The 27,591-nt window shown below is 39.9% G+C and overlaps 1 protein-coding gene across 2 annotated transcripts in view; it reads left to right on the top strand.

Annotated features, from left to right (window-relative positions):
- The window catches only part of COL19A1 (collagen type XIX alpha 1 chain), a 1,307,565-nt gene that overhangs the window by 372,347 nt on the left and 907,627 nt on the right, over nt 1-27,591 (top strand). For both annotated transcript variants that reach the window (XM_075340245.1, XM_075340246.1), the window contains exon 11: nt 8,726-8,770. In XM_075340245.1, coding sequence (XP_075196360.1) covers nt 8,726-8,770 — 45 coding nt within the window. The remainder of the gene's footprint in view (nt 1-8,725; nt 8,771-27,591) is intronic.

Below are 27,591 nucleotides of genomic sequence, written 5' to 3'. Positions count from 1 at the left end.
TGCAGAGGTGTTTGGGGGGTTAATAAATTAGAGAAAGAATGGGGGGTTTTTTTGTTTTTTTTTTAAAATAAAGGATTTTCTCTGTGTTTTGTGTTTATTTTTGCTTACACAGTTAGTACTGAGAGGGTGTCATTAACCCCATATATTACCTTGATTGCCAGCACATGGGGTACCTCATATTTTGATACACAGCCAAGATAATGTCCACAGCTAGGGCTGCAGCTGTTCAGGGCCCAATGATGTTATTTTATTTTTTTATTACAGTATGTCCAACTTACATGTCTCAATAAATCAGCACGTTATATTTAAATTTTCTACATTTCACTTAATCTGAAACACTGTAAATGGATACATAGTGAAACCCTTCAATGCATATAATATACGTTTTTGACATTGCTAGGATTTAGGCATGTATTTGTCATACAAACAATGTATAATTAATATATACTTTGTTTCATGGTTATGGATATGTTTATGACATCAGTAAACCAAGGAATGCTGAAGTCAAGTACATTTTGAATTCATGGAATAAAAGTCTTTGAAGTTTGCCCACATTTTTCCAAGCTGGGTTTAAACATATCCTGATGTGTCTTCTAACCATACCAACACAACATAAACACAATTCTTTTGTTAATCAGAACAAGTTCTGTAGAGTTTATACTAAATCTAAAGATTGTAGCAGAATTTCATAATATTTGATTTTCGATGATAATATTACTTTTCACTTATTTTGCACAGTAGTGTGCCTTTATTTTGTTTGCTAAGAGGCCCAGTCTTTTAAAATTTACAGCACTTTAAATGTTGACTAAGACTTTTGCTATGGTTTATTAATTAATTATTAATTAATTTATTTATATATATACACATTAGCTGACATTAAAGGGAACCTGTCACCAGTTTTTTTTTAGCTATAAACTAAAACTAGCAACTTATGCAGTGCCTGTGATGCATTCTATGAAGGTGCATATTTTCCCTTGACTCCCCCGTACACCCACAAATACCTTTTTAAAATCTCCTGTGCTGTATGGTAATCCTTGGGTCCGGTCCGATTGGCATCCTCTGTTGCTGATCCTATCCCTTCTCTCCATGCTGATTGCCATCCTCTGCTTATGATTGATGTGAATGATGCCTTCTGTACCATCCATGGCACCGGGCAAAAATCTCACACCTGCCCAGAGACACTCCCAGGTCAGGCATGCGCAGTTTGTTCTGCTATACTGCAGCCAGTGCTTCTCTGCGCAAGTGCAATATTGCACTTGCGCAATACTGTATTGACTTACAATCTGTCATTTTTATCTGTCATAATAAAAAAATTACAAACTAAGCATAAGAAGGGTTTAAAACCACTTAACTATCATTTTTGTGGTGCACTAAAAACAGAAATTATGGAACGTGGCCATGGGCAGTACCCGTGGGCAAGGTGCTCGTCTCTTTCACCATGCTACATGAAAATGGGGGTCCCGGCTGGAAGTGTATCTTTGTAGTGTTCTTTATATGGGTGATATGCCTCGACAGACTGACGATTACCATGGGATAAAGCAGGCCAGGGCCAGATGATTCACAGCACATTAAGAGAGTCCAATGTCCAAAAATATATTCTTTACTGGACTTGAATTTGATAACAACTTTATACAACAGATAGTAGGTATGGTTCTCCTTGTACAATTCACTTGATAAAAGCAACCATGGACCCTTCTCATTTAAATCATATGACAGTTCCTTTTTCTCTGTTCCCATACACTTGTATCTCACTATGATCCAGTCAGCAATTCTGAGGGATCTCGTCTTCCCTTTAGAGGCCTCCTCTAAAGAGGTTGTGTTGGTACAACTCCTCACTGTTGCATGCAAAGTCCATTCTAGGAGGGCCATAGATTTTGTGCTGTGATGCAACCTCAATTCCCTGTAGAAGAACTCATGTCCCATTTTGGCTAATATTATTCACTTCCAGTATTCACAAATAGTGTACCTTTCACTAAGGTCCTGCTAATACAAGTCTCTCTCAGTTTTTTCCTCTCCACGCAGGTCTCCCTTTTCATCTAGATCCCTTTCTGCCTCATTAACTTGCCTTCCCTGGCCTTAGTTCTAGCCTATCAGACTTCCAATCTATTGATTTCTGCAAATGTTCTCAATTCTTCTCCAGTTTCTCAAATCTTAGTAGCTATTATCGTCTCTGTTCGCTGCGCACACATATCTCACGACAGTCTGCTAGCTCTCAGACCTTAGGCTTGTTTCAGACGTCATTGATTCTGGTACGTTTGTGCTTTTTTTAAATGTACCAGAATCACTGACATATGCAGACCCATTATAATCAATTGGTCTGTGCACACATCAGTGATTTTTCACTGACCGTGTCTCAGTGCTGCGTATACGCATGTCCGTGGTTGCCGCACGGAGATAAGTTGTTTTTTTTCTGCCATCACTGATGTCTCACGGACCACACTATGGTGTGATCCGTGAAACACGTACCAGAAAAAAACGTGCATATAAAATAAAAAACATTTTCAACTCACCTTTCCAGTGACGCTCTGTGCAGCCTGTGCTCTTTGCAGCTTCCTGGCCGGCTCATGCATATTCATGAATGCAGCCGGAGCCGACCCAGAAGTAGCTGCAGAGAGCGGTAGGTGGACGCTGCAGAGCCGAGGAGTTCAGCACCATGGAGAGCAGGAACGTGACAGATGAGTAATGTCCATGTGCAATCACGGAGTACGGATCATGTATCACGAACTGCACATGGACAACCACCATGTGTCGTGAATCACGGCACATGGAGGGACATAGGCGTTTTTTATACATCAGTAAAGAATGTCTGTGTTTTTTACTGACGTGTGAAACCGGCCTTCGGTCCAACACAAAAAATCTCTGTGTTCTAACTGACTGTCACCTCCCACCTCTCTTAACATCCCATATAACTACACCCAGTCTAATTCAGTGTCAACCCTTAACTCTATTCTAGAAAAAAAAGTGAACAACTAAACACATTTAAAACAGTTCATTACATTACATTGTCTTTAAGGGGGTGTGGGCAGCACTTCCACTTATCCCTAGCTTAATAGTTGCTGGTAGTTTATAGTCTTTCTTTATATGCACTTAACAATATCCAATTTATATCTTTGGGTCCTGACTTATCCTGGACAGCTGATGTTAAGAGAGCTTGGACAGTAATATTTGATGGTAGTTTTCTGTTTTTCTCCTTATGCACTGACCTCTTAGGGGAGAATTATGCATATATACAACAGACAACCTGATCAAGTGCAGCAGCAAACATACATATTAAAGTTGCACAAGCCTGGTGATGTCAGCAGTACTGGCCAACATCCAATTTCATTCTGGGGGTCCCAATTTATACCAGACAGCTGATATTAAGGAAACATAGACAGTAATATTTGATGGTAATTTACAATCTTTCTCCTTATACACTGACCTCTTGGGGGGGAGTTATGCTTACATTCAAACACAAACTGATCAAGCACAGCTGCAATGCTAAGCAGTAAATTAAAGTTGGATAAACCTGATGATGCCAGCAGCACTGGCCGACATCCAATTTGTATCTGGGGGTCCTGACTTATTCTGGACAGCTGATGTTAAGAGACTATGGACAATTGGAACTCAGTTACCCAATCCTTTTGGTTTCTCAAGAGATATATTTAAATTGCTTACAAAAGAATTTAGTAACAGCCTACTGCCACACTTGCAACTCAAAAAAATAATGTCCAAAACTAAGGATTTTAGCAGCTCTGGCCGACATCAAATCTATATGAGGGGCTTCTAACTATTCCCGAACAACTGATGTTAACAAAGTTTGAAGAGTTGGAATTTAATCACCAATCCTTTTGTTATGCTTGCATATAGGCTGACAAGGAAATGGAATACAGCACTCTTATGTGCATAAAATATATTTGGCTTTATTGCCCACATGCATTAAAATCCAGAACAGAGCAGTAAAATAAAATTTTCTAATGCATTTCAAACATCAAAGTATTTCTAGTTAGCAGTGTAGGGAGTTTCACAATGATACAATTTATAGTTTAAGACAACCAATAAAAAATTACAAAAATTACTAAAAATATTGCAAGATGTTAGACATACTCTGAAAAGACATACAAGCAGGTTGTTATAACATATTATATATATATATATTAATATATAAGTTACTTCCACAATAGTTAGGAAGCAGATCATGTCACACTGCCTATTGAGAATATGTTAATGTTGAGTTGAGCCTAGCTTTTATATGTATAAAGGAGTTGTGAGAGATAGTTGTTATTTGAAATGACTCATGTGGACTATATATTCTTTATCTTATAGATTCCTTCAGAATTGAAGAAGAGATACAGTATTAGCCTCGATCTCTCATGAGACAGAAGTTAAATTTCATAACACAATAGGGTCTCAGAATATAAAGTGTGCCCTAATGTAGATAAACTAATTGCAACCAAGTAGTCAATGCTAAAAAAAAAGAGCAGATATACATTTCTAGCTATTTTTTATGCTTCTACAGTTTTGACTGTTATACATAATTGATGATATTGAATTCTACGTACTTACTACTATTAAAACCCCACTCCGGCGTTTCATTTTTATTGAACCGCTGGAGTGGTGCTTTAAATAAAATCTCAGTCCCCTGACCCCGGTCATATACTCTCCTTGTGGTGGCTTCATATTTTTTCAGCGTCGCTCCTGTGTTTCATGGAGCGCGCCGGAGGTCACAGCTCAATACTACTCTATGAGAGCCTCAAAATAAGCATAATGTGAATATATACCCTACTGTAACTAAATAAAAGCATAGTGGATAGAAATGGACATAAGGAACTTAGAAAACACTATTTTTGATCAAAAAAAGCATAAAGCCATCCCACTATGACAAGGTGTACCAAAATTGGGATTGTACCTACACTCTCTAGTATTAAAACCTTACCATATGTCAGAACAGACCTCAATTGGAATAAAGGCAGAGAATGGCTTGGTCCTGACTACATGCACACAGACACAGCCATGGGATGCAATGGATGAAATACTCAGCTCACTGGAAAGAAGGGGCCACACCCTATTGGTACTAAGTACAAGACACTAAAGAAAAAAACAAAAAATGAGCCGGAGCGTGAGTTGATACACATGCATGTTATAAGCGCATGTTCACACTGGCCAGGAGACAAAGAAGACCCAAAAGCATTTCATCCATTGCATCCCATGGCTATGTGCCTAGAGTTGGCACCCAGCCATTCCCTGCCCTTATTCAGATTGAGGTCTGTTCTGACTTATGGTAAGTTTTTAATACTAGAGAGTGTTAGCTACCGTCCTGATTGGGTACACCTTGTTGCGGTGGAATGGCTTTATGCTTTTTTGGTCAAAAGTAGTGTTTACTAAATACCCTATGTTTTTTTGTATGCACCATGCTTTTATTTAGTTACAGTAGGGTATATGTTCATATAATTCTTATTTTAAGTTTCTTTGTAACATACGCTTATAACATGCATGTGTACCAACTCACGCCCTGGCTCATTTATTTGGTTTTTCAATGAGAGCCTTGTTGTGGCCTCGTTCTGGATTTCATAGAGATACATTGAGACTTTGTGATGTAATTTCTGGCAAATTAGAAGTTACAATCAGAAGATGGCGCGGTGGGACTGGAGCAGCATCTAGTGAAGTCACTAGAAAAGTCACTAGAAGGTGAGTATAAGACCGGGGCAGGGGACTCAGATTTAAAGCACCAGTCCAGCGCTGAAAAAAAATGCTGGAGTGGTGCTTTAAAGGTCTAGATGTTTTCTTATTACACATTCAGTGTGGAGAGACAATACATTCATATCTAAAGTTGGCTTTCATTTGTCTTGTTCTTGTTAATTTGTAGAGATCCCACTTTACATAATGTTCAATTTAACACTTGAAAGAAAAAAATATGCTAACTGTAGATTACAATGTCATTTATCTGAAATGGTATAATGCTCTGCATCTGTATGGCTAAAAATACTCATGTATTATAAATGCTAGTCACAAAATATTCATCACCCTTGTACTCACCACTACTTGATATAATGTGAGCAGAATCTGCTCTGGGATGTCTGGTTGAAAATATACAAGAACAAGTTATGAATAATGCCAGGAATCAGGATAATGTTAAGAAAGGCCAAGTCTCTTGGTTAATGTGAAAAACGATGCAAGACTGCAAGGATGTTTTGGGTGTAACAGGGGTCGACTTACGTTACAATATATTTTTGTATGTTTCTTTAATACAGGGAAATGTTCACATAAAATATTATGTTATACTGTACATGTTTTATACAGTACATAAAGCTGAAAGCCTACAATTGATAATACATCGTTATATATTATAGTGGTATGATCGCTAATATTAAAAGATGTCATTCAATATAAAATTCTACAATTTGTTGAAGTATAAAGACATTACACTAAATATTATAGTAAACATCTAATTTTCTGGATCTCTTGGGATCAGTTCATTTCAGTTACAGATTTCAGAATATACGCTCAGTTGTACACAAGATATTTATCCAATATTGTGAAGTAGGTTCTGAATACTGTGAATGTCAGGGGAACATGAGATATTCTTGTGCTTCTCTGACCCTGTTCTGATTCTCCCATACAGACCAACATCATATTTTTGTATTAGAGAAGTTCCCATGCTCTATGGGTAAAGAATAGTATTTGACTCTGCCAATTGCAATTTATATCTATACTATCATAATTGCAGCTGCGTCAGTCTATGATATATTTTAAGATATTTCAGCTTGGGTGACATGAAACCTGGATCCAGAATGCAAATAGTAATGAAACAGGAAAGAATATATTTTTTACCTTCTATTTTTAACTTCTTGTTTCAGCCCCAAGTGATTTGAAATAAACTAGAAAGAATGAAATGAAGCCATCTGAAATTTAATAACATACATTTTTTTTCAGAATGTTAATTAATTTTATTAGATTTCTCCATACAATGTTCTGCCTATAAAATTACACTCTAATTATTATAAGGGCCTTCAGATATGAGGGCATGGTAGTGTTGTGACATGTGTTGTTTTTAGTTCTACTTTTAAAGGAAGCCTGTCAGGTCCAATATGCACCCAGAACCACGAGCAGTTCTGGGTGCATATTGCTAATCCCTGTCTAACCGTCGCTGTATCTAGTAGCATAGATAAAGGGATCCTTAGAAAAGGATGTCCTAACGTGCTAACATGCTAGTGAACGTGCAGCATCAGAGGCATGGTCACGCTCACCTCTCAGCTGCCATTGCTGGTTTTCGGCTCAGTGCGCATGATCAGAAGTCCCGGACTTCCAGTCATGTTTACTGTGAAGCCAGGTGTTCGCGTCCCGGCTTCAAAGTAGTGTAGAGCACATGACCGTAAATCGAGTTACGTTCTGATCTTACACACTGAGCCAAAAACTAGCGGTGGCAGATGAGGTGAGCGCGATCATGCCTCTAATGCTGCACATTCATTAGCACGCCCACAGGGGTGTGCTAACATGCTAAGGGGGGCAACTAGCCAGGGAAAGTAACACCCTTGTGACTAGTCACTGGTCTCATTAGCATATAATGAAGGATCTTTAAAAATAATTATTCTAAAAATCTCTATGTATTCTACTAGATACAGGGACGGTTAGGCAGGGATTAGCAAAATGACCCAGAACTGCTCATGGTGCTAAGTGCATCTTGCAGCTGACAGGTTCCCTTTAACTGTTCAAATTTCTCTGCAGCACCCCAAAAGGGGGAAAGAAGAATTACACATGTACCATATAAATCAAATGGCCTTCCAGAGAAGACATTTTTCATTCCTGATAATAGATTAGCATCTTGAAAGAAGGCCCAGAACAGAAGGCAATTTTATATCTACAAAAACTCCAAAATTCTACATTTCGGCCATCTCACCTGCAAACTACATATGTTGAGGTCACTGTTCCGTTCACACAGTTTAATTACTTTAATTCCCGTAAAGGCACCATGTTAACAATAGGGTTTAGCAGTAAAAAGCTCATGATGAACAAAAATTATAGGCATTTTGCAGAAAGTATAGAAATAAGTGCTATTAAAAGGAAGTGCTGGCTGGATTTTATACTTTCTATAAAATTGCAGTTCATGTGACGGGTCCTTTTCTGTATTTTTTTTCTGTATTTGAGAATTATGGGAATCCTAACCATGCCACACCACTGCAGTTAAAATGATGTCTCTTCCATCTGTACCCAAGCTTATGAATATGTAATCAATGTTAAGACCGCTATGCTTTCTAGGGGATACTGTATATCCCAGGACAGTTTTATTAAGGAACTCTCTCTGGCTAATCTTAAAGGGTTGTGCAATTTGTTTACACAAAATAAATTAAAGCCTAAGAAATATTTATAATACTTGTCTTACATGTGAGTTGTGCAACATTTTAAAGGATGTAGTAAAAGGAGGTTATGTTGGTTAGAGAACTGTTATTTGCAAAGTATTAATCTTTTTAAAATGCTATACCCATGCACAACATCCAAAATACCAAAATATTAATAAAAAAAATCTATATAACCTAAAATATTTCTTAACCTGCACACTAGTATCAACAAAACTATTGAATAGATTTGGAAATATAGCACATTTATTTGTATGCATTACTTGGCAAACAATTTAAGATATTGGAAAAAATTATTTTTCTTCCTCTCTTGATGAAACTTATAACATAATCTGCATTGTGGGATTTTTTGGGAATACAGCTTTAGTAATCATCATATTTTTTTTTTACAGGGGGAAAGAGGTTTTGATGGAGTTCCTGGCTCAAATGGTCCCAAGGTAGGAATATAGCAACTTTATGTCCAAAACTAAAGTTATTGATATTCTGAAAACATGACATTGCTTTATACACATCACAAAAACTGAAAATTAGTAAATCTTTATAAATTCAAATTTACCAACTTTCTCAAATTTTTTAAAAACATTTTTGTCAAAAATTGTTTTGCTGTAAATTAAATAAGCTCCAAAGCCTTCAAGTGGTCTAAAAAGCCATAAATAACTGTCCTAGATCTGTCAGATTGTATTCAACTGATTTGAAGCTGATTAACACAATCACAACCTTAGTAATGTCAAAGTTAATGTGCTCAATACATATGGCTATAGGTGATCAGGCTGACAGTGGTAATAAAAAGCCTTTAATAACACGTTGCAATGACAGACGTTTTATACTTTTCAAAGTTAAAAAATGGTGCAATCATGTTTGTGGTCAGGTAAATCCATTTCTTTTATCCCATGATAAAATACAGTGACCGAAAAGAGGGGGAAATGAGTTGGGATTTTTTGGAGGACCTAACTGGCTAAGTATCTCCTTCTTTTGGCCTAAAAAAATATTATTTTATTTAACTGATTGCAGTTTTAGGATACAGTTATTTTTTATTGGTTGGATTGGGGAGTGGCTCAGTGGTAAGCACTGCAGCCTTACAGCGCTGGGGTCCTGGGTTCACATCCCACCAAGGACACCATCTGCAAGGAGTTTGTATGTTCTCCCCATGCGTGCGTGGGTTTCTTCCGGGTGCCCTGATTTCCTCCCACACTCCAAAGACATACAGATAGGAAAGTTAGATTATGATCCCCAATGGGGATAGTGTTCCTGACATATGTAAAGTGCTGCGGAATCAATAGCGCTATATAAGTGAGTATTATTAATAATATATGATTTATTTGCTTGCTTATATTCTAAAGAGATAGTTGAATTGACCAACTTGTTACTTCATTCCTTCTTTTTTTATTCTTTTACATTGCACAATTTTATTCTTTTACATTGCACAATTGCACGTTATGGTGTTGGATACCACAAGTGTGGTTAGCAGGGGCAGATTAGGGTCAGCCGCCATGGAGCAGGGGCACCAACAAACAGTAGGGTGTAAAATCTCTGCTGTTAGGCAGGAGGAAGATCAGGGTTAGCCAGTTACCACTTAGAATTAATCTGGCACCCATGCCTGGAAATTTCGGCCTCCACTACTTTCACGCCCCTAGATAAAATGCCACATTAAGGTATTCATTGTGTGTCACTTATCACAGCACTATATTCTTTCCTACTTTTTTCATTTTTGGGTTTTACTATTTTAGTTAATTAATTATCTGTTTCTACAAGATTTTTTTGAGGTCTTAAACACTTCCAGATTTGTTTTAACTCAGTGTCCAACTAACCCTTTGGCATCCACTGCCAGTGTTTTCACTAACACGGCTGCAAGTGCCATTACTACTTCAACTACCACAACCATCAAACAATTAAAACTGTCATTCAACTCGTCAACTGAAAGTTGTTGCAAAATATTTTATTTAGCCCTTAAAGTGCAGAGGATTAGGGAACTAGAGGTTAGCAAAGATATAGATTTCATTGCAAAAATTGAAAATCCACAATCAAAAAGATTAACTGATACAATGATAGTGAAGTACGAATGTGTAGAATATTGATGCATAACGTCAGTGTCTCTGTCAGAGGTAACATCATCCTACTGTAACTTAAATTAGTGATGCTCCATAATCCATAACATATTCCTCTTTCCCTCCACTAATTCACTTGCCAGAGGCAAAGTAAGTTCAATTATTACCTGTGCGTGGTAGAACTACGGCCCAGATGGCTGGTGCCAATGCTGGTGCTGCTGCTGCTTATGGCTGATGTATGCTTATTACCAATTGCCATGTTTTTTCATCTTTTATAGTGTCCTGTCTATTGCCCTGATCATTATTTCCTTTATTATGCGGTTTTTACTACAATAGAATTAAATTTGATTTTTACTGATATTTCTTACTTCTCTATTGTATTTTGTAAACAAAATTACCCACTTTCCATAAAGGAGTGATACAGAAATTTTAGATATAGCACATGCCCAAAGAACACGTACGGCAACAAGCTGCATTCTTAATGTGGCATGTACATACATCAAGTTTCACTTATGAACCAAGTATGCAAAAAAAGAAATAATTTGTGAAATGTATAATTGGTAATGCAGTCACTCCATTAAATGTCTGCATTTTTTTTATTCTATTTTGTAACTTTTTAACACAAATCCCTTTGTCAAAATGACTCCTCAATAATTGCTAAGTACATTCCCCACCAAAAAGGCAATGGCACCAGAAGTCATACTTGACTTATATAATGGGTGCACAAAAAACTGTTTGTGAGATATACACTTTGTTAAAATTTCTATATTTTTTTAAAACTCTCTTTTGATTTTTATCATAATTTCCCACTTGTTATAAAAGACTGACTAATAAATGCTAAGAACATGCCAAAAAACAATATTATCAATTGCCTACGGTATTGTTATTGCATGTACTGTATAGCAAATTAGACATATATAACAGGTATGCAAAAAAAAAAAAAGGGTATTGCGTGATGCAGATATTTTGTGAGGTACTTACAGAATTAAATGTTTTTCGTTTTCAGCAATATTGGTGGCATGCTTCTGCATGAATATACAAACAATATGCAATTTAAATGCAGCAACATCATAACTTCTCTGAATGAATGTCTATATTATTCTGTTTTTTATTTTTTTTTTAAATGTAACTTGCCACCAGGTTTGTCCCTTACAAGCAGCAGCCAGCACCATTGAGCTATTATATACAGCATTCCAGAATGCTGTATATAAGTGCCCAAGCCAATCTGTATAACATAAAAAAGGGATTTATTATGCTCACCCAGGGGGCAATCCGGAATGATGGGTATCACTGCTTGCGGGTCTGGTGTCTCCTCTCTGCTGTGATTGCTATCCTTATTCTTTCCAGCCCTTTATGGATGCCGCGTCCTATGTTATCCCCACAGGGCAGCATTGTATTCCATGAGCAAGCGCACTTTGATCTGCCCTATTGAGGGCAGGTAAAAGTACTGTAATGTACAGACGTGAGGTAAGGTCAAAGATGGCCCGCGCATGCGCACTACAATACTTTGATCTGCCCTGAGCAAGACAAATCAAAGTGCACCTGCACAGGACCTCAATGCTGGCTACTGTGCATGACGTAGGACATATCATCCACACAGGACTAGAAAAAAGGAGAACGGCAATCGCAGCAGAGATGAGTCACTGGACCGAGACAAACGACACCCATCAGACCCAACCACCCTCCAGGGGAAGTATAATAAAGGTCCTTTTTACATTATAAAGAGCAGCTTACTGCTGGCGGCCACATATAATGGAAAAATCTGGTGACAAGTTCCCTTTAAACTAATGTGGCGCCCCTGAGTATATCAGGGTGCCACAGGGAACTGCATCCTTTCAACCAGGGTGCAGGGCCTACCCCCATGGTTCCAGGTTCCCAGAAATCGGTGTCACTACCATCAGCACCACAAATTCCATTCAACATCTCACATCATGACCTGTCAGACACACCAGTGGATTGGTCAAGCTGGAATAGGGCCACCCACCTAGGAGTCAGGCAGACTGATGGGAGAGAGGAAGAGAGCAAAGTAGTGAGAGCCCTCAAGGAGTGAGGAGCTGGAGTAGTAGCTCCCGAGGAGCTAGACCGAGGTTGGGTCGCAGACGGTGGTCTGGGACCAGAGGAGTCGGGGACCGGTGGCAGTGATATTGGAAAAGGGTGCGACAGACATAGTCTAGGAGGACTGTCGGCATCAGGAACCCAAAAGAACTAATCAGTACTGAGGACGACGGGCTGCAGGACCCTAGGTCAGGAACCAATTCAACGTCCTGATAATTAACCTGGGAGGGAGAGTATCTTCAAGAACTTCCCTAAGAGCTCAGAGATTGAAGGTGTCAGCACACCACGGAGGATAGGGTTTTGCAGTAAAGCAGCCCACTGAAATCCCAAGTACCAGGCATCAATAGCACAGCAACACTACACATAGTGAGCGAGGCCCCAACAGCTTCAAGCCAAGGGGCCACAACAGACAACTAAATTTTGCACGGAGGTGGGCTCAGGATTACCAAGTGACACCAGTGGGAGTGGATACCTGGACGGGCTCTCCGCAGTGACAGTGATGCACAGAGACTTTGGTTTACCTTCGGTCTGAGTGTCTACTTTAAAATCCTCATCCAGCACCATGACCACCCACAGTGAGTACCCTGGTCCCCTGCACCCTGCGCTCCCAAATATTCACCAAAACTCCAGAGTCCGGGGTCTTCCCTAGCTGCGGAGGAACTGACACCTTGCTGCTCCACACCATCTGCCCCCGTACTCCTTCCAGCAGCGGCGGTACTCCCATTATCGCAACTTGCAGGTGGCGTCACAAACTTCTCCCCTGTAAATAATCCCCTTTTAAGGATCGGAGTGTTTGCTGAGCTTGGGTCTGGACCCTTCAAGCCACGACCACCCTGGATCCGAGCACCTCGGTCTGAGCCGGGGTGTCGCACTGATATCCTTCACTGCTGGGCTACAGCAATTTGACACTATATGTACAATTTTTTCACTGCTTTAAGACTTTCTCTCCCTATCTCCATGGATGTGGCTCTGACATCCTCTTACTACCCAGATTCCCTACTTCTGTTTTTATATAGGCTGTTATATAGACTATGATAGTCCCACCTGGCTGGCTGTATTAAGGGGGCTTTACACGCAGCGACATTGCCAGTGATGTCGCTGGTGAAAGCACCCGCCCCCGTCGGTTGTGCGTTAAAGGCAAATCGCTGCCCATGGCACACAATATCGTTAGGAGCTGTCACACGGACTTACTTGCCTAGCGATGCCGCTGTGGCCGGCGATCCGCCTCCTTTCTAAGGGGGTGGTTCATGCGGCGTCACAGCGGCATCACTAAGCAGTCGCTCAATAGAAGCGGAGGGGCGGAGATGAGCGGCCGTAACATCCCACCCACCTCCTTCCTTCGTCATTGCCGGCGGCTGCAGGTAAGCTGTAATTCATCGCTGCCTCGGGAACGACAAATAAGCTGCGTCCTCAACAATCAACGATTTTTTGAAAATGAACGACGTGTCAACGATGGACGATTTGGTGAGTAATTTCCATCGTTAACGGCTGCTTGTTTGTGTCACACGCAACAACGTCGCTAACGATTCCGGATGTGCGTCACGGAATCCGTGACCCCGGCGATATATCGTTAGATACGTTGCTGCGTGTAACGGGGCCTTTATACCATGCAATGTGATAGATACCAGACATTATGTGGAAGCCTGTCTAGTCACTCAAAAAGTTTTGTGAGCCTTCTCTGACTATTATAATATTTTGCAATATGGAAAATGGTAGCAACCATCTTAGGGGATTTGCACGAAGCAAATTGCAAATTGTTCTAATTCACTAGGTTCAGGGAATTCTTAAAAAATTAACATGAATTTGATTATATATAGATACATATAGATCTATATCTATCTACATATACAGTATATACACTTATCTCTATATATGTGTGACACCCTGGCAAAACCAGGTAGTCAAAAATAGGCCCCTGCATGACACCTTCCCTCACTAGGAAACATACAGCCAACCAGAAACCCTAGTCACCCCCCCTTAGGGAAAGATGGACACACCAGTAGGTGTGACCAGGCGGTTGCGACACGCCCACCCAGGGGTCCAGAGAGCCCGGGGTGGGAAAACAATGAGATTAGCTTAGGAGTTCAGTTTGGAGAGGAGTGTGGGCTGGAGCTAAGTTTAGCTCCAGCAGTGAAGTTCAAGTTGAACGGTACTAGGGTAGAAGCCCTGGTGCCACTGGCTAGGAGCAGACGGTGGTCTCCGTCAGCAGGAGATGGGAAGATGGCTCGGCAGAACCGAGGTGGACTGGGACAGGGTTGGAGCCCGCCGGTACCGACACGGGGAACCGACCCGGAAACCGGAGCACAAAGGGGGGTACTCGGACCCTGAAGCCAGGACCGGAACCAAGCAGAACTGGTTAATTAACCGACTGAGGCCAGGACTAGGGGTCCTGTCCCACCCAAAGTCCCTCATAGAAGACAATAGCCCACCGATAGGGATAAGAGGTCACCACCAGCGTCTCCGGGCACGGCTCCTTAGGCCACATCCAGCCAGGAGCGGACTCCTGAGTTTCACAGTAGGAAAGTCCACTTTACTTAAGCAATGCAGGAAAAGGATAGAGACCACCAGCCGGGTGGGGGACCTGAATGCAACCGGCCGCAGCACCAGCCACCATCACCTTGGTTTACCAGAGACTTGTGTGGTTTATTAACAGTGAGTACACCAACATTCCCTGCGGTCGTTATCCCCTGCACGGAGCAACCGGGTCCCGGGGCCACCATCCCTGCCCATGGAGGGGTTAACAACTTGCTGCACAACATCTCCCCCCAGGTGCCCTATAAGAGCAGTAGTGGTGTCCCACCTCACCACATACCATGGGTGGTGTCACGAACTTACTACAGCCTAGCCCCTACATATACGTCCCCCCCATTTTATTCGGCGTATCCGCGAGACCCCTGAGTCCGGAGACCCTCGAGCCACCACCCCTGAAGGCCCGGACCCGAGCAGCACCAGCCGGGGGCGGCACATATGAACTCATCATTATCAAAAACTGTATTTTGAAAATAAAGTGACTATTCAATTTACATTGCACTATGGATCAAATACAAAATTGCAACCATTGTGAGAAGAAGCTGCTGCTAACATCTTTATTATTCCAAGGTGTACGGTTAAATGGTATAGGCAGTTTGTAATATGCAAATTATGAATCATCAGCTATTTTAAAAATTAGGTTTAGTTTTTGGAAAATATCAATTAGAAACTTTACCAAGTAACTAACATGTACAGTACGTTAGTTAAAACCTAGCTCACATCAGAAAGGGTAATAAGCATGTTCTGGGCCATAATTCATGGCACGTTCAAGTGATTTCAAAGCTGAAGTCACAAGGCAGAAGGATAAAAGCCATCAATCATGGCCAAGGTATTGGCATTTGGCACAGTTTATTGCAGAGGGTCAGACTACATGCCAGGATTAGGACCACGGTTAGAGCTCTCACCAGCTCATTTGTGTCATAGATCAAAGGGGTTTTTTTCTACAATTTCTCCCAGAATCTAGCACTCATGTTTTAGTACCTTACCATTATTGGATTAGTGACCAAAATTCTCCTGACAGATTCCCTTTCAAATTAAAAATAAATTGCAGAACATAGTTGAGATAGACAACATGTGTCACATATCCTTCCTTCTCGGCTACTACAGTATTCCTATTTCAATGACAGCATCCATATATATCTATAACAATGATAAAGCAGCTATGTTGGCTCATGGCAGTTATTACAGGCACAGAGACTCCATAAAAGTGCTAATATCTACACTTACAACCTTATAAGGCCCCAGTTATCTTATGGATCACATAATATTGATAGTCGCCTTAGTGTTCCTATTAATATGACTGCATCATTGTAAATGTAAAGTCCTCAGCACTTCCGGTGATGTGCACTATACCTCACTGACGCCGGGAAACTTACACCTGGCATCAGCTTCACGCACATGATTGGAAGTCCCAAGTACTTCGGATCATGCGTAGAGCGCATCCATCCTCCGCCGGCCGCCATGAAGAGTGAGGTATGTGCGCGTCGCTGCACATTCATTAGCATGTTAGTACGCCCACAGGGGAATGCTACCATGCTATGTCGGCTGACTAACTAAGAGAACAAACGCCCTTGGGACTTGTCCCTGTGCTCATTAGCATATAATATACGATCTTTAGAAATATTTTCTCTAAAGATCCCTTTATCTATGCTAGTGTATACAAGGACGGTTAGGCAGGGATTAGCATTATGCACCCAGAACTGCTCGTGGTAGGGCTTATTTTTGGGGTAAGTCTTATTTTCAGGGAAACAAGTTATTTGAGTTATTCAGTTATTTATTATCTTTAAGTGTTTGCTTATACCCACTGTTAATATTTATTAATATGAAGTCATAAGTTGTTATAAACAGATACAGATATATCAATTAATTCTTGTAAAATTAGCTGCAAGTGTTCCATTTTGGTACATACTTGTTTCCCCTTAAATACTTGGTAAACAGTCTTCAGCCTTTGAGCAATTCATAGTTTCCTTTGGGTATTATCATGTTAATATGTAAACTTCATACAAGTAAATAGACAATACAAAGCTAAACAGTTTTGGCAGCTTATGCTCGATGTATTATGATTTAATTAAAAGCTCTATTCTCCTGAAATACATCATTGTAGTAGCTAACTTTCTACACTTTTCTGTGACCTGTCACAATCCTATTAATAAAGAGTTATGATAGAACAGAATAACAGAAAAGGTTCAGCAAGTCATATAGAAATGGTGACATCAACTGGCTCCTACTGGAACTACACCAATAGACTTTTGATGCTATGACTATGTCCCATTTTTCTGTATCGTTGTATGAAATAGAAAAACAGAATTAATGTAGAGTATAAAGTTATTATATAATAGACTAATGGTGCACTTGGGTTCTTATTGACTGTAATGGGGTCTGTTATTTACAGGAAAAAATACTGCAGAACGTTTTGCACTTTTTCCCACTAAAAATGATGAAGCCTACTATAAAAAATAATATCACAGGCTCTCACACAGACTAACAGATTAACACAGCCTTAGTTTGTGCTTTTCTTCATAAATTAGTATTGTATAACTTTGTATAGTGCCTTTCTTTGCGTCGGATAAAAATACACTTTACAAATTAACTTCTAATACAGTTTCCTGAAACCTCTAGTTGTAATTGCAGTAAAATTGTTTAGTTTTTTTAATGTCATGCAAAGGCAAAAGACAAGTAATGGCCTCTGCAATAATCTCCACAATTGAATATATTTAAAAAAAAAATAAAAAATGTTCTTGTGCTGAGATAATCTCATATATGTGCCACTGCTGTGTGCTGTGTAATGGCTGTGTCTGACCATACAGGAACATGGTCTGATCATACCACATCTCCAGAGGTATAAAGAGAATATAACTGATTCTTTTTGTGAGGTAAAACATTTCCCTTTCTGTTTTTAAAAAATGTTTTACCTCAAAGAAAGAATCATTTGCAATCCCATGCTGTGGTATAATCAGACCATGTCCCTGTATGGTCAGACACGGCCATTACACAGTACAGAGTGGGGACACATAGCAGTTCTGGGTGCATATTGCTAACCCCTGCCTAATCGTCCCGGTATACACTAGCATAGATAAAGAGATCTTTAGAAAAAGTATTTCTAAAGATCCTTTACTGTATGCTAATGAGCGAGGGGACTAGTCCACTGGGCGTTAGTTCCCCGGCCGGTTTTCATTGGCTGTAAGCCCTAATCATCAACATTAATAGAAATAAATACTTGAAATAGATCACTCTGTGTGTAACGACTCTATATAATGTACAGTATGTGTTTCCTTTTTGTATTGAATTACTGAAATAAATTAACTTTTTGAGCATATTCTAATTTATTGAGATGCACTTGTTAGTGTATACTATTTTTTTTACTACACTAGGACCATATGTAAAGTTAAAGGCAGGAAAACCTTTTGTACAATATTTGTATACCTTAGATAGATGTCATAACGTTTTATGCAAAATGAGTGACAGCATTACAAGTAAAATTGAAATGCGCCCGTACTTTATCCGGCAGAGGTCACATCAGGACATCTTATCAGGTTTCTTTTTACCTTAATCCCTGACAAATTCTGTTGACTGATGCTGCATCAAAAAGAAAATCAATTTAGTGCTGAAAAACCCAGCAGTGACTTGTGTTTTTATTTCCTTTGTATTACATTGCCATTTTTTTTATTTTATTCCACGGCAAACACTGGTTTAGTGTTTTATTCTGCATTCCTTGCTAAGCACCATACCTGCATTCCACATTTCTTTCCTTTCCGTAAAGCTGTACACCTGGGTCGGACTGTGCTGTTTGTGTAGCTGTATGTCCCAGAAATAATGTCTAGCTGTCCTTCACAAGCTCACCATTTGCTGGTTACAAAGTGTTTCTTCAGACAGTGTCAGCTTCTTTGGCCTTAACTTCCCCAGTGTGTAAACATCCGGGTATTGCAATAGTTTTATCAGCAATATCGCTGTCCTCTGGAGGTCTAGACTTTCAGCAGCACATGGTCCGGGCAGTGTGATCGATGTTAATAGCAGCAATGACTGTTATGTATCTTGGGATGCTCAGACCTGCTATATATAGATGTATCACAGATTTATGTTGAGCTGCTTCATCTATATTTAATAGATAAATCTTTCTTCACCTCATTGTGAACACAGCAGTCATGTTAAATAGAACAACATGCTCTTCATTTTTGCCCCCAAAGGCCGTGTCTGTGACATGTTTTCTTTTTCTTCTTTTTTTTTATGTTCCTCATAAATCTGCTTTGACTCGAACTAAAAGGAAGCCTGTATAACAGGTCCAGTATAATGTAAATGCTATATGCCAGTCGCCACAAAAAAAGGATGTCAAATATGTCAGCGGTGCATTTAATGTGCGCAGCTGTACTTCGTACACAATTTGTTATTCTATGATTAAGTTACTAATTTTAAAATTCATTTGTTTTCACTGATTGTTAGTTCTGAATTCTGATATAATAAAATCTCTATGTATAACATGAAAATATATATAAAAACAAATATACATAGACGTCATAAAAAAAAATAACAAAATTTGGTAGAGGAAGGTTGAACTAGATGGACCTAAGTTTTTTTTTAACCTATGTAACTATGCAAAAAAATATCAGGGCACATGACTAAAGGGTGCTTTACACGCTGTGACATCGCTAACAATATATCGTCGGGGGTCACGGTGTTTGTGATGCACATCCGGCGTCGTTAGCGACATCGCAGCGTGTGACAGCTAAGAGCGACGATTATCGAATGCAAAAATGGCAAAAATCATTGATCGTTGACACGTCGCTCCAAATCATAATGTCGTTGGTGTTTCATTCCGCAGGTTGTTCGTCATTGCTGCGGCACCACACATCACTGTGTGTGACACCGCAGGAACGACGAACATCATCCTACCTTCGTCCATCGGAAAGGAGGAAAGAAGGAGGTGGGCGGCATGTTCCAGTTGCTCATCTCTTCCCCTCCTCTTCTATTGGGCGGACGTTTTGTGATGCCGCTGTGACGTCGCTGTGACGCCGAACGCACCTCCCCCTTAAGAAAGGGATTGTTCGGCAGCAAAAGCGACATCGCTGAACAGGTATGTGCATGTGACGCTGCCGTGGCGATATTGTTTGCTACGGCTACGATCACCACATGTCACACGAATAACGGGGGTGGGTGCTATCGCTCGCGACATTGCTAGTAATTGCTAGCAATGTTGCAGCGTGTAAAGCACCCTTAAGAGCAGTCACAAGAATTTTGGTGACATCAATTAGTGGATAAAGACGATATACCTACCTGAACACCAATTTCATGTTTTCCCAATTACTATTACATATCATAAACCTATTCAACAATGCTGTGCAGAAATTGGTCTTTTCCCCCGGTATGTTTTGCTATTCAATTTCCTTTTTGGAGATACTGACATTGTTAGACCAAATTGCAAATTTTCAAAAATTTGTGCAACAGTTTTGTGTAATTTGCGCATCCTGTCAATCTTACACAATTTTTGATAGCAGAAAACTCTACCCAGTTGAATTTGAACTAAACTCCTTCACCCCCGAGCCTGTTATCACCCTCATGACCAGACCATTTTTTTTTTAATACTGACCGGTGCAGTGTTACTTTATGATGTAATAACTCAATAAGTGTTTTTTCTTGGCATATTGTACTTTATTGTGAATTTAGGATATTTTTTACTTTTATTTGTAAAAATATCTTATTTGGCCAAAAATTTGAACATTTTGCAATTTTCAAACTTGGATTTGATATGACATTAAACCAAATAATTACTTCAAACAAAAGAATTAATAAATTACCTTTCCCGCACATCTACTTTACATCAGCCCAATTTTTGAAACATATTTTTTTTTTGTACAAAGCTAGAAGGGTTCAAAATTTATCAGCAATTTCTCCTTTTTTCTAAGTTTACAAAACCATTTTGTTTGGGTGCCTTATGCTTCTGGGAAGCCTGCATCTCATAAATTAAATGGGCTTTCAACCCTACAACAATGCAAAATATGTGTATGCTAACTGTGGATTAAGCATATTGTGGGGCTCAGAAGGAAGGGGAGCATATGGATTTTGGAGAGCAGATTGTGCTGTATATCTTTATTGAGGAGAGAGCCATAATGTTTTCCCAAAGCCTTTGTGTTACCAGTGACGTGGAAGCCCACTATATTTATGTTAACATATGACGGACCTGAGTGGGGACCTGTGTTTTTGTGGATTGAGGTGAATGCTATTTGTGGGTGATTTGTATACAGAAAATTTTGAATCAATCCACAATTATCCCAGGCTCTATGCTGAGCACTTACATTGGGGTTTCCATCTATATCTCCAAAATATGGGATTTAAGTGAAACCCCTAATGGTCCCATTCACTAATGAGGCAGATAGGTTACTCTGGACTCTGTTTGGCCTTTGTTCAGCCATGTCCATCTTTTCAAAAGCAAACTGAACTGTTGATGACTGCACTTTTGTGCCCACCTAAAAAGAGATGAAAAATATGGACACCACAGGCCAGACGGAAGTTCACTCCCTCTGCCTCATTACAGTGAATTTTCCACTGGGAATTTTGTCTGAATCACATTTTTCAGAGATTTACATGTAATCCGCACTGTAAGCACTCATGGTAGAGGGCAGGATAAATATGAGCTGCGCCATCCTGCGATCTTTGGGTGGCAGAATAAACAATTCACCAACAGTTGAAGAATTGGCTTTATTTATTTTTTACGCTGTTCACCTTGCGGTATAAGTGATTAGAAGGCTTTATTCCTCTGTTCACTATGATTACAGTGATATCAGACTTATATTTTTTTTTAGGTTAGGCTACTATCAGATTAAAAATGCTTTTTTACAATATAAAGGTTTTTTGCATCAGTAAATTTTGAAGGATATAGTTTTTTTATTTTTGTGCCAACCAAGTAATGTAAGGGTTTGTTTTATGCGGGATGAGTTGGAGTTTTTATTAGTACCATTTTGAGCCACATAATATTTTTTGATCACTTCTTACTCCACTTTCTGTGAGGCAGAATAAAAAAAAACAAAATACAGAAATTCAAGAATTTTTTTTTTACACTGATCACTGTGTCAAAAAAGTGATAAGACAGCTTTGTTTTTCCGGTCAGGACGATAACAGTGATACAACATTTATATAGTTTTTTTTATGTTTTGTCACTGTTGCACCATAAAAACAATTTTATAGAAAGAAAAACAAATTACAGTTTTTGCATTGCTGAATCCTGAGAGTTATAGTTTTTTTTACATTTTTAATCTGATGGAACTGTATGGTAGCTTGTTGTTTGTGGGACAAGATGATATTTTTAGCAGTACCATTTTTTATGCAAGACTTTTTGATTGCATTTACTTTTTTGTCAGCAATATGATGAAAAGAAAGTTTTTGCTATGTTTTTAAATTCTTTTTTTACAGTGTTCAATGAAGGGGTGAACTAGTGTTACACTTTTATAGATCGGGTTCTTATGAATGCGGCAATACCAAATATGTATACTTTTTTTGTTTCTTTTTTTTTTTGCACAAATATTACCTTTCACTGCTCTGATCACAGCTGCATTGTACAGTAAGGATTGATCATTGTAATAGAGGGCAGCAGTCAGAGCTGCACTGTCAAAAGCTTCAGTGATCATGCTGTATTCATGATTCCAGAGGCTACCCGAAGTCTAGTAGGTCATGAGGATGAACTCGAGTCAACATGGCAATAATTAGGCCCTTGGGATTACATCGTCAGGGTACTGATTGGAAGGGAGAGGGATCGCAATTCCTCTCCCAATCCCCTAAATTCCAATATCGATATCAATCTTGGCATTTAGGGGGTTAAACAGACAGAGATAGCATGGGGCTGTCCCTGGCTGTGAAAGTCAGGGCTCGGCTATCGAGAAAGCTGTAGCAGAACTTCTGGCCTTGCGTGTGTTCCATAATGTACCTATATATCCTTGGTCAGGAACTACTTCTTTTCCATGATGTATTGGTAGGTCCATGGTCATGAAGGCGTTAAGTACTACAGTATGTGCACCAGAAATGACTGAATGTTAGTCTCATATGCTTCCATACTGACACTCAATTTTAGACCACCCTACAGTAGGATTTGATATGTCAGAGTAGCAAATCACATGGCATGGTGATGGATCAGAACTGAAGTCCTAAATCAGTAATAAATAGGGATGATCGATTCAGCAACGCCCATATTCGCCGAATGGTCGCCACTATTCGACGATTTGCGCATATTCGATGCGCAATGTAAGTCTATGGAAAACCTGAATAGTTTCCGAATAGCAACTGTGAACCATTCATCAGATATTTGCAAAGCTGAATATTGCCGGATATTTGTGATATTCGATCATCCCTAGTAATAAAGTATTCAGTGTATCAGCTTCTGCTGTGGCCCGGTGTAGTGAATAGAACTGAATTACATAGGTCCATTCATTGTGTATTGTCTGCTGCTAGATTCACACAGTTTCTGTAGCTCCCCTGAATACATAAGGGTGCTACAGGGAACTGCATCCTTACCCAGGGTGCAGAGCCTACCCCCATGGTTCCAGGTGCCCAGGAAACCGGTGTCACTCCCATCTGCACCACAAAACCCAATCACCTCACATCAGTCACTGCCAGACATACCAGGGATGTTGGACTACCTGGAGAATGGGCCAGCCACTCTGGGACTGGGCAGATAGTAAGGGGACTGGGCGGACTGAAAGAGAGAGTGGGGAAGCAAGCTCCAGAGAGGGAGGAGCTGGTAGAGTTAGCTTCCGGGGAGCTAAGAAAAACTGATTGGGTCGCAAGAAGTGATCCGGGTCCAGATGAGTCGGAGACCGGTTGTAGGGACATTGGACAGGGGTGTGACGGACGTAGTCTTGGAGGGACTGTCGGCACCAGAAGGGCCCAACAGAACTGACTGGTACCGAGCACGATGGGGTACAGGACCCTAGGTCAGGAGACAATTCAACGCCCTGACAATTCACCTAAAAGGGAGAGGATCTTCAAGGACTGCCCTAAACACTCAGAGATTGAGGGCATGAGCACAACAAGGGGGACACAGCAACCCACTGAGGTCCCAAGTGTCAGCCCTTAAGAGCACGGCTACACTACACATAGTGAGCAGGGCCCCAAACAGCTTCAAGCCATGGGGACCATCAACGGACAACAAATTGTGCATGGAAGCAGGCTCTGAATCACTAAGTGACACCGGTGGGACCGGACACTTGGACGGACTCCCGGCAGCATCAGCTGTACGCAGAGACTTTGGTTTATTTACAGTGTGTGTGTCTCCTTTCTCCACCTCATCCAACACCACAACTACCCGCAGTGAGTAACCTGGTCCTTGCACCCTGTCCTCCCAAATCTACCAAACTACTGAGCCTGGGGCCTTCCCTTTCTGCGGAGGGACTGACACCTTGCTGCTTACACCATCTGCCCCGGTCCTCTCCCCAGCAGTGGCGGTACTCCCATTACCACAACCCGCAGGTGGCATCACGAACTTTTCCCCTGTAAATAACCCATTTTATAGATCAGAGTGTCTGCCAAACCGGGTCCGGACCCCTCAAGCCACGACGATTAAAATTTGTTTTAAAATCCATTTCATGTAGACAGAAGACAGGCATTAAACTCTTTCTTGAAGTTTAGCTCATACTCATCTCGAGAATGTCCTATAATAGCTAGTTCCTTTTGATTGACAACTCTTTAAATAAGTGCGAGCCTTGAAGATCAATAAGTGCTTTAACTTCACCTTTCCACGGTAATTAGGGACCATGGAAACCACCTAAGCGCTGGGTCAAATCTCAGATGTCAAACGCACACAAATTTGACTTTTATAATATGTCTGATCATCCTGCTATATACATTTTCTAGTGGAGATAGTTTATTATACCAAAAAGTGACCAAGAATATCAAAATAAAACAATTATTCTGCAAGTCTTATGTAGGTGTGTTCTTCGTTACCTTTGTTCATGGTTTGACATTTTATTGTAAGAGAAGATATAACATGAGCATGAGAAAGCTAACTTGAAAAAAATATATATTTTCTTGACATTGTCACAGGATGTCAAGGGCTAGCATGTTGGAACAATATATTGAATTTATGTTATGTGACATTGGAGGACTTTTTTGGAACTTTTTTTTGCCATATTTGTTATATTTTTCTTTTAACATATGTGCAGTGCAAGATGGAATTTTGAATGATATCATACATTATACCACAAAATATATTGAAAAATAGAATAAAGATTCCAGAAGCATTTTGGCCAAAAAAAAAAAGACATTTTGCCTTTGTTTTTTCGCTTTTGTTTATACAGTTCTCATTGTGCAGTTAAAATCACATGATAATTAGTGATGAGCGAACCCGCCGATATCCAGGATCGGCGGGTTTAACTGGATTTTTTTTTTAAAAAAAATCAGCTTGGGATTAGAATAAATCACAGATATCTGCCCAGACGTCGATCTCCATATAACTCTATGGGGTCCTCCTGAATCATGTGCTTTAAAATTGTGATAGAAAGGGCTAGGAGGGTTAGAGTAGGCCCGTTATACTTACTGAGTCTCCTGCATGGCTTTAACACTACTTCCAGGGTCACTCATCACCCTAATGCATATGCACTGCTTCCCCTGCCCACCCGGAGTCCCGACAGCTTGGATTGGTTGTAGTCTGACCGCTCCCCCACCCAGCGTGTCTGACTGCTTGGACTGACAGATGCTGTGTGCATCTCCATCGTGGTGTGAAAATAAATAAATGAAAAAAATTGCCGTCGCTCAATATTTTCATCTTGTACATTTTAAAAATCATAAAAAGGAAAATGAGCAAATGCAAAAGTTTGAGCACCTATGGAAATGTGTATGCTCAAATAACTTTCACTACGGTTTCAGACCTTAATTAGACTATTAGCATTATGGTTTGTTCACTATCATTGTTAGGGAAAGCCAGGTGATGCAAATTTCACAGCTTTAAAAAAACCCAGCCTTCACTGACCTTGTGCCAAAAACCAGCAACCATAGGTTCTTCTAAACAGCTGCCTAGCACTGAAAAAATGAAAACGGTGGAAGTCCACAAAACATGAGAAGGTTATAAGAAGATGGGAAAGCGTTTTCAAATTGCCCTTTCCTCAGTTTGAAATTTAGAAATGGCAGCTACCAGGAACAGTCAAGATGAAGATAAGGTCTGGAACACCAAGGAAAATTTCTGTCAGAGCTGCTTGTAGGATTGCTAGAGAGGCAAATACGGACTCCCTGATTGACTGCAAAAGACCTTCCGGAAGATTTTGCAGACTTTGAAGTTGTTGTACATTGTTCTACTATTCAGAGGCACCTACATAAATATGGTTTTCATGGAAGAGTCATCAGAAGAAAACCTCTCCTGCATTCTCACCAGAAAATTCTGCTTCAGAATTATACAAAAGAAGATCTAAACAAGCCTGATGCATCTTGGAAGTCCTGTGAAGCGATGAAGTTAGAACTCTTTGACCACAATAATCAAAGATACAGTGAAGAAAAAAAAGTATTTAGTCAGCCACCATTTGTGCAAGTTCTCCCACTTAAAAAGATGTGAGAGGCCTGTAATTGACATCATAGGTTGACCACAACTATGAGAGACAAATCCAGAAAGTCACCTTGTCTGATTTTGCAAGATTTTATTTGCAAATTATGGTGGAAAATAAGTTTTTAATCACCTAAAAACATGCAAGATTTCTGTCTCTCACAGACCTGTAACTTCTTCTTTAAGAGGCTCCTCTGTCCTCCACTCATTACCTGTAGTAATGGCACCTGTTTGAACTTGTTATCAGTATAAAAGACACCTGTCATAAGGTTTATGGTTTATGCTGTTCAAGGCACATGCTAACTGTGTAACGCAGCAAGCACATGATTGGTAAGGTGCCAGCTAAGCTCATTAGCCTACTCCACACATATGCTTGATGTAAGATGTATGATTATGTCTTAAATATAGAAAAGGTTAACAATATTAATAACATTTTTTATTTAAATAGCACTAAACATATTCCGTAGCACTTTTCAATTCAAAGGAGACATGTCCAGACAAAATGAGAAATTACAGAATACCAAAATTCATCAGATACCAAGAGGAGTGAGGGCCCTGCTGGTAAGCTTACTGTCTTTGAGGAAATAGGGGAAGCATAAAAGGGAAATGGTTAAAAAACAAAAAAAATGCTTCTCACATATGGTCTAGCCATCAATATAATAATAGGGGATTCAAATACAGCTGCATGAACCGGTCAACAGCCAGAATTTCTACAAGTACAGAGTATAAAAAAATACATGGAGGGTATGCAACCGGAGGATACGAGAGACCAGAAATAGAAAAAAATTCTAGAAGGCAGAATGGCAATAGTTAGCTGAGGGAGGTGAGGTGATATGCTAGTCTAAAGAAATGCATTTTTAGGACCCGCTTAAAAGTGTGGATGTTGGGTATTAATCCAATTGTTCTTGGTAGTATGTTCCAGAAAATTGGGGCAGTGCGAGAAAGCTTGCAGACGGGAGTGGGAGGTTTGGATTATCGAGGTTATCAGTCTAAGGTCATTAGCAGAACAGCGAGTATAGGTAGTAGAGTTGAGCGATGTTCGAGTTTCGAGGTTCGCCAATTTCATGTTCGAGTGATTTTGGGGGGTGGTCGAGCTCGAACTCGAGCTTTTTGCTAA

This window comes from Anomaloglossus baeobatrachus, chromosome 3 (genome assembly GCF_048569485.1).
Source record: "Anomaloglossus baeobatrachus isolate aAnoBae1 chromosome 3, aAnoBae1.hap1, whole genome shotgun sequence".
In the NCBI taxonomy this organism is placed as follows: domain Eukaryota; kingdom Metazoa; phylum Chordata; class Amphibia; order Anura; family Aromobatidae; genus Anomaloglossus; species Anomaloglossus baeobatrachus.
The sequence above is the reverse complement of the archived record's forward strand: the minus strand, read 5'-3'. Positions and strand labels throughout refer to the sequence as shown.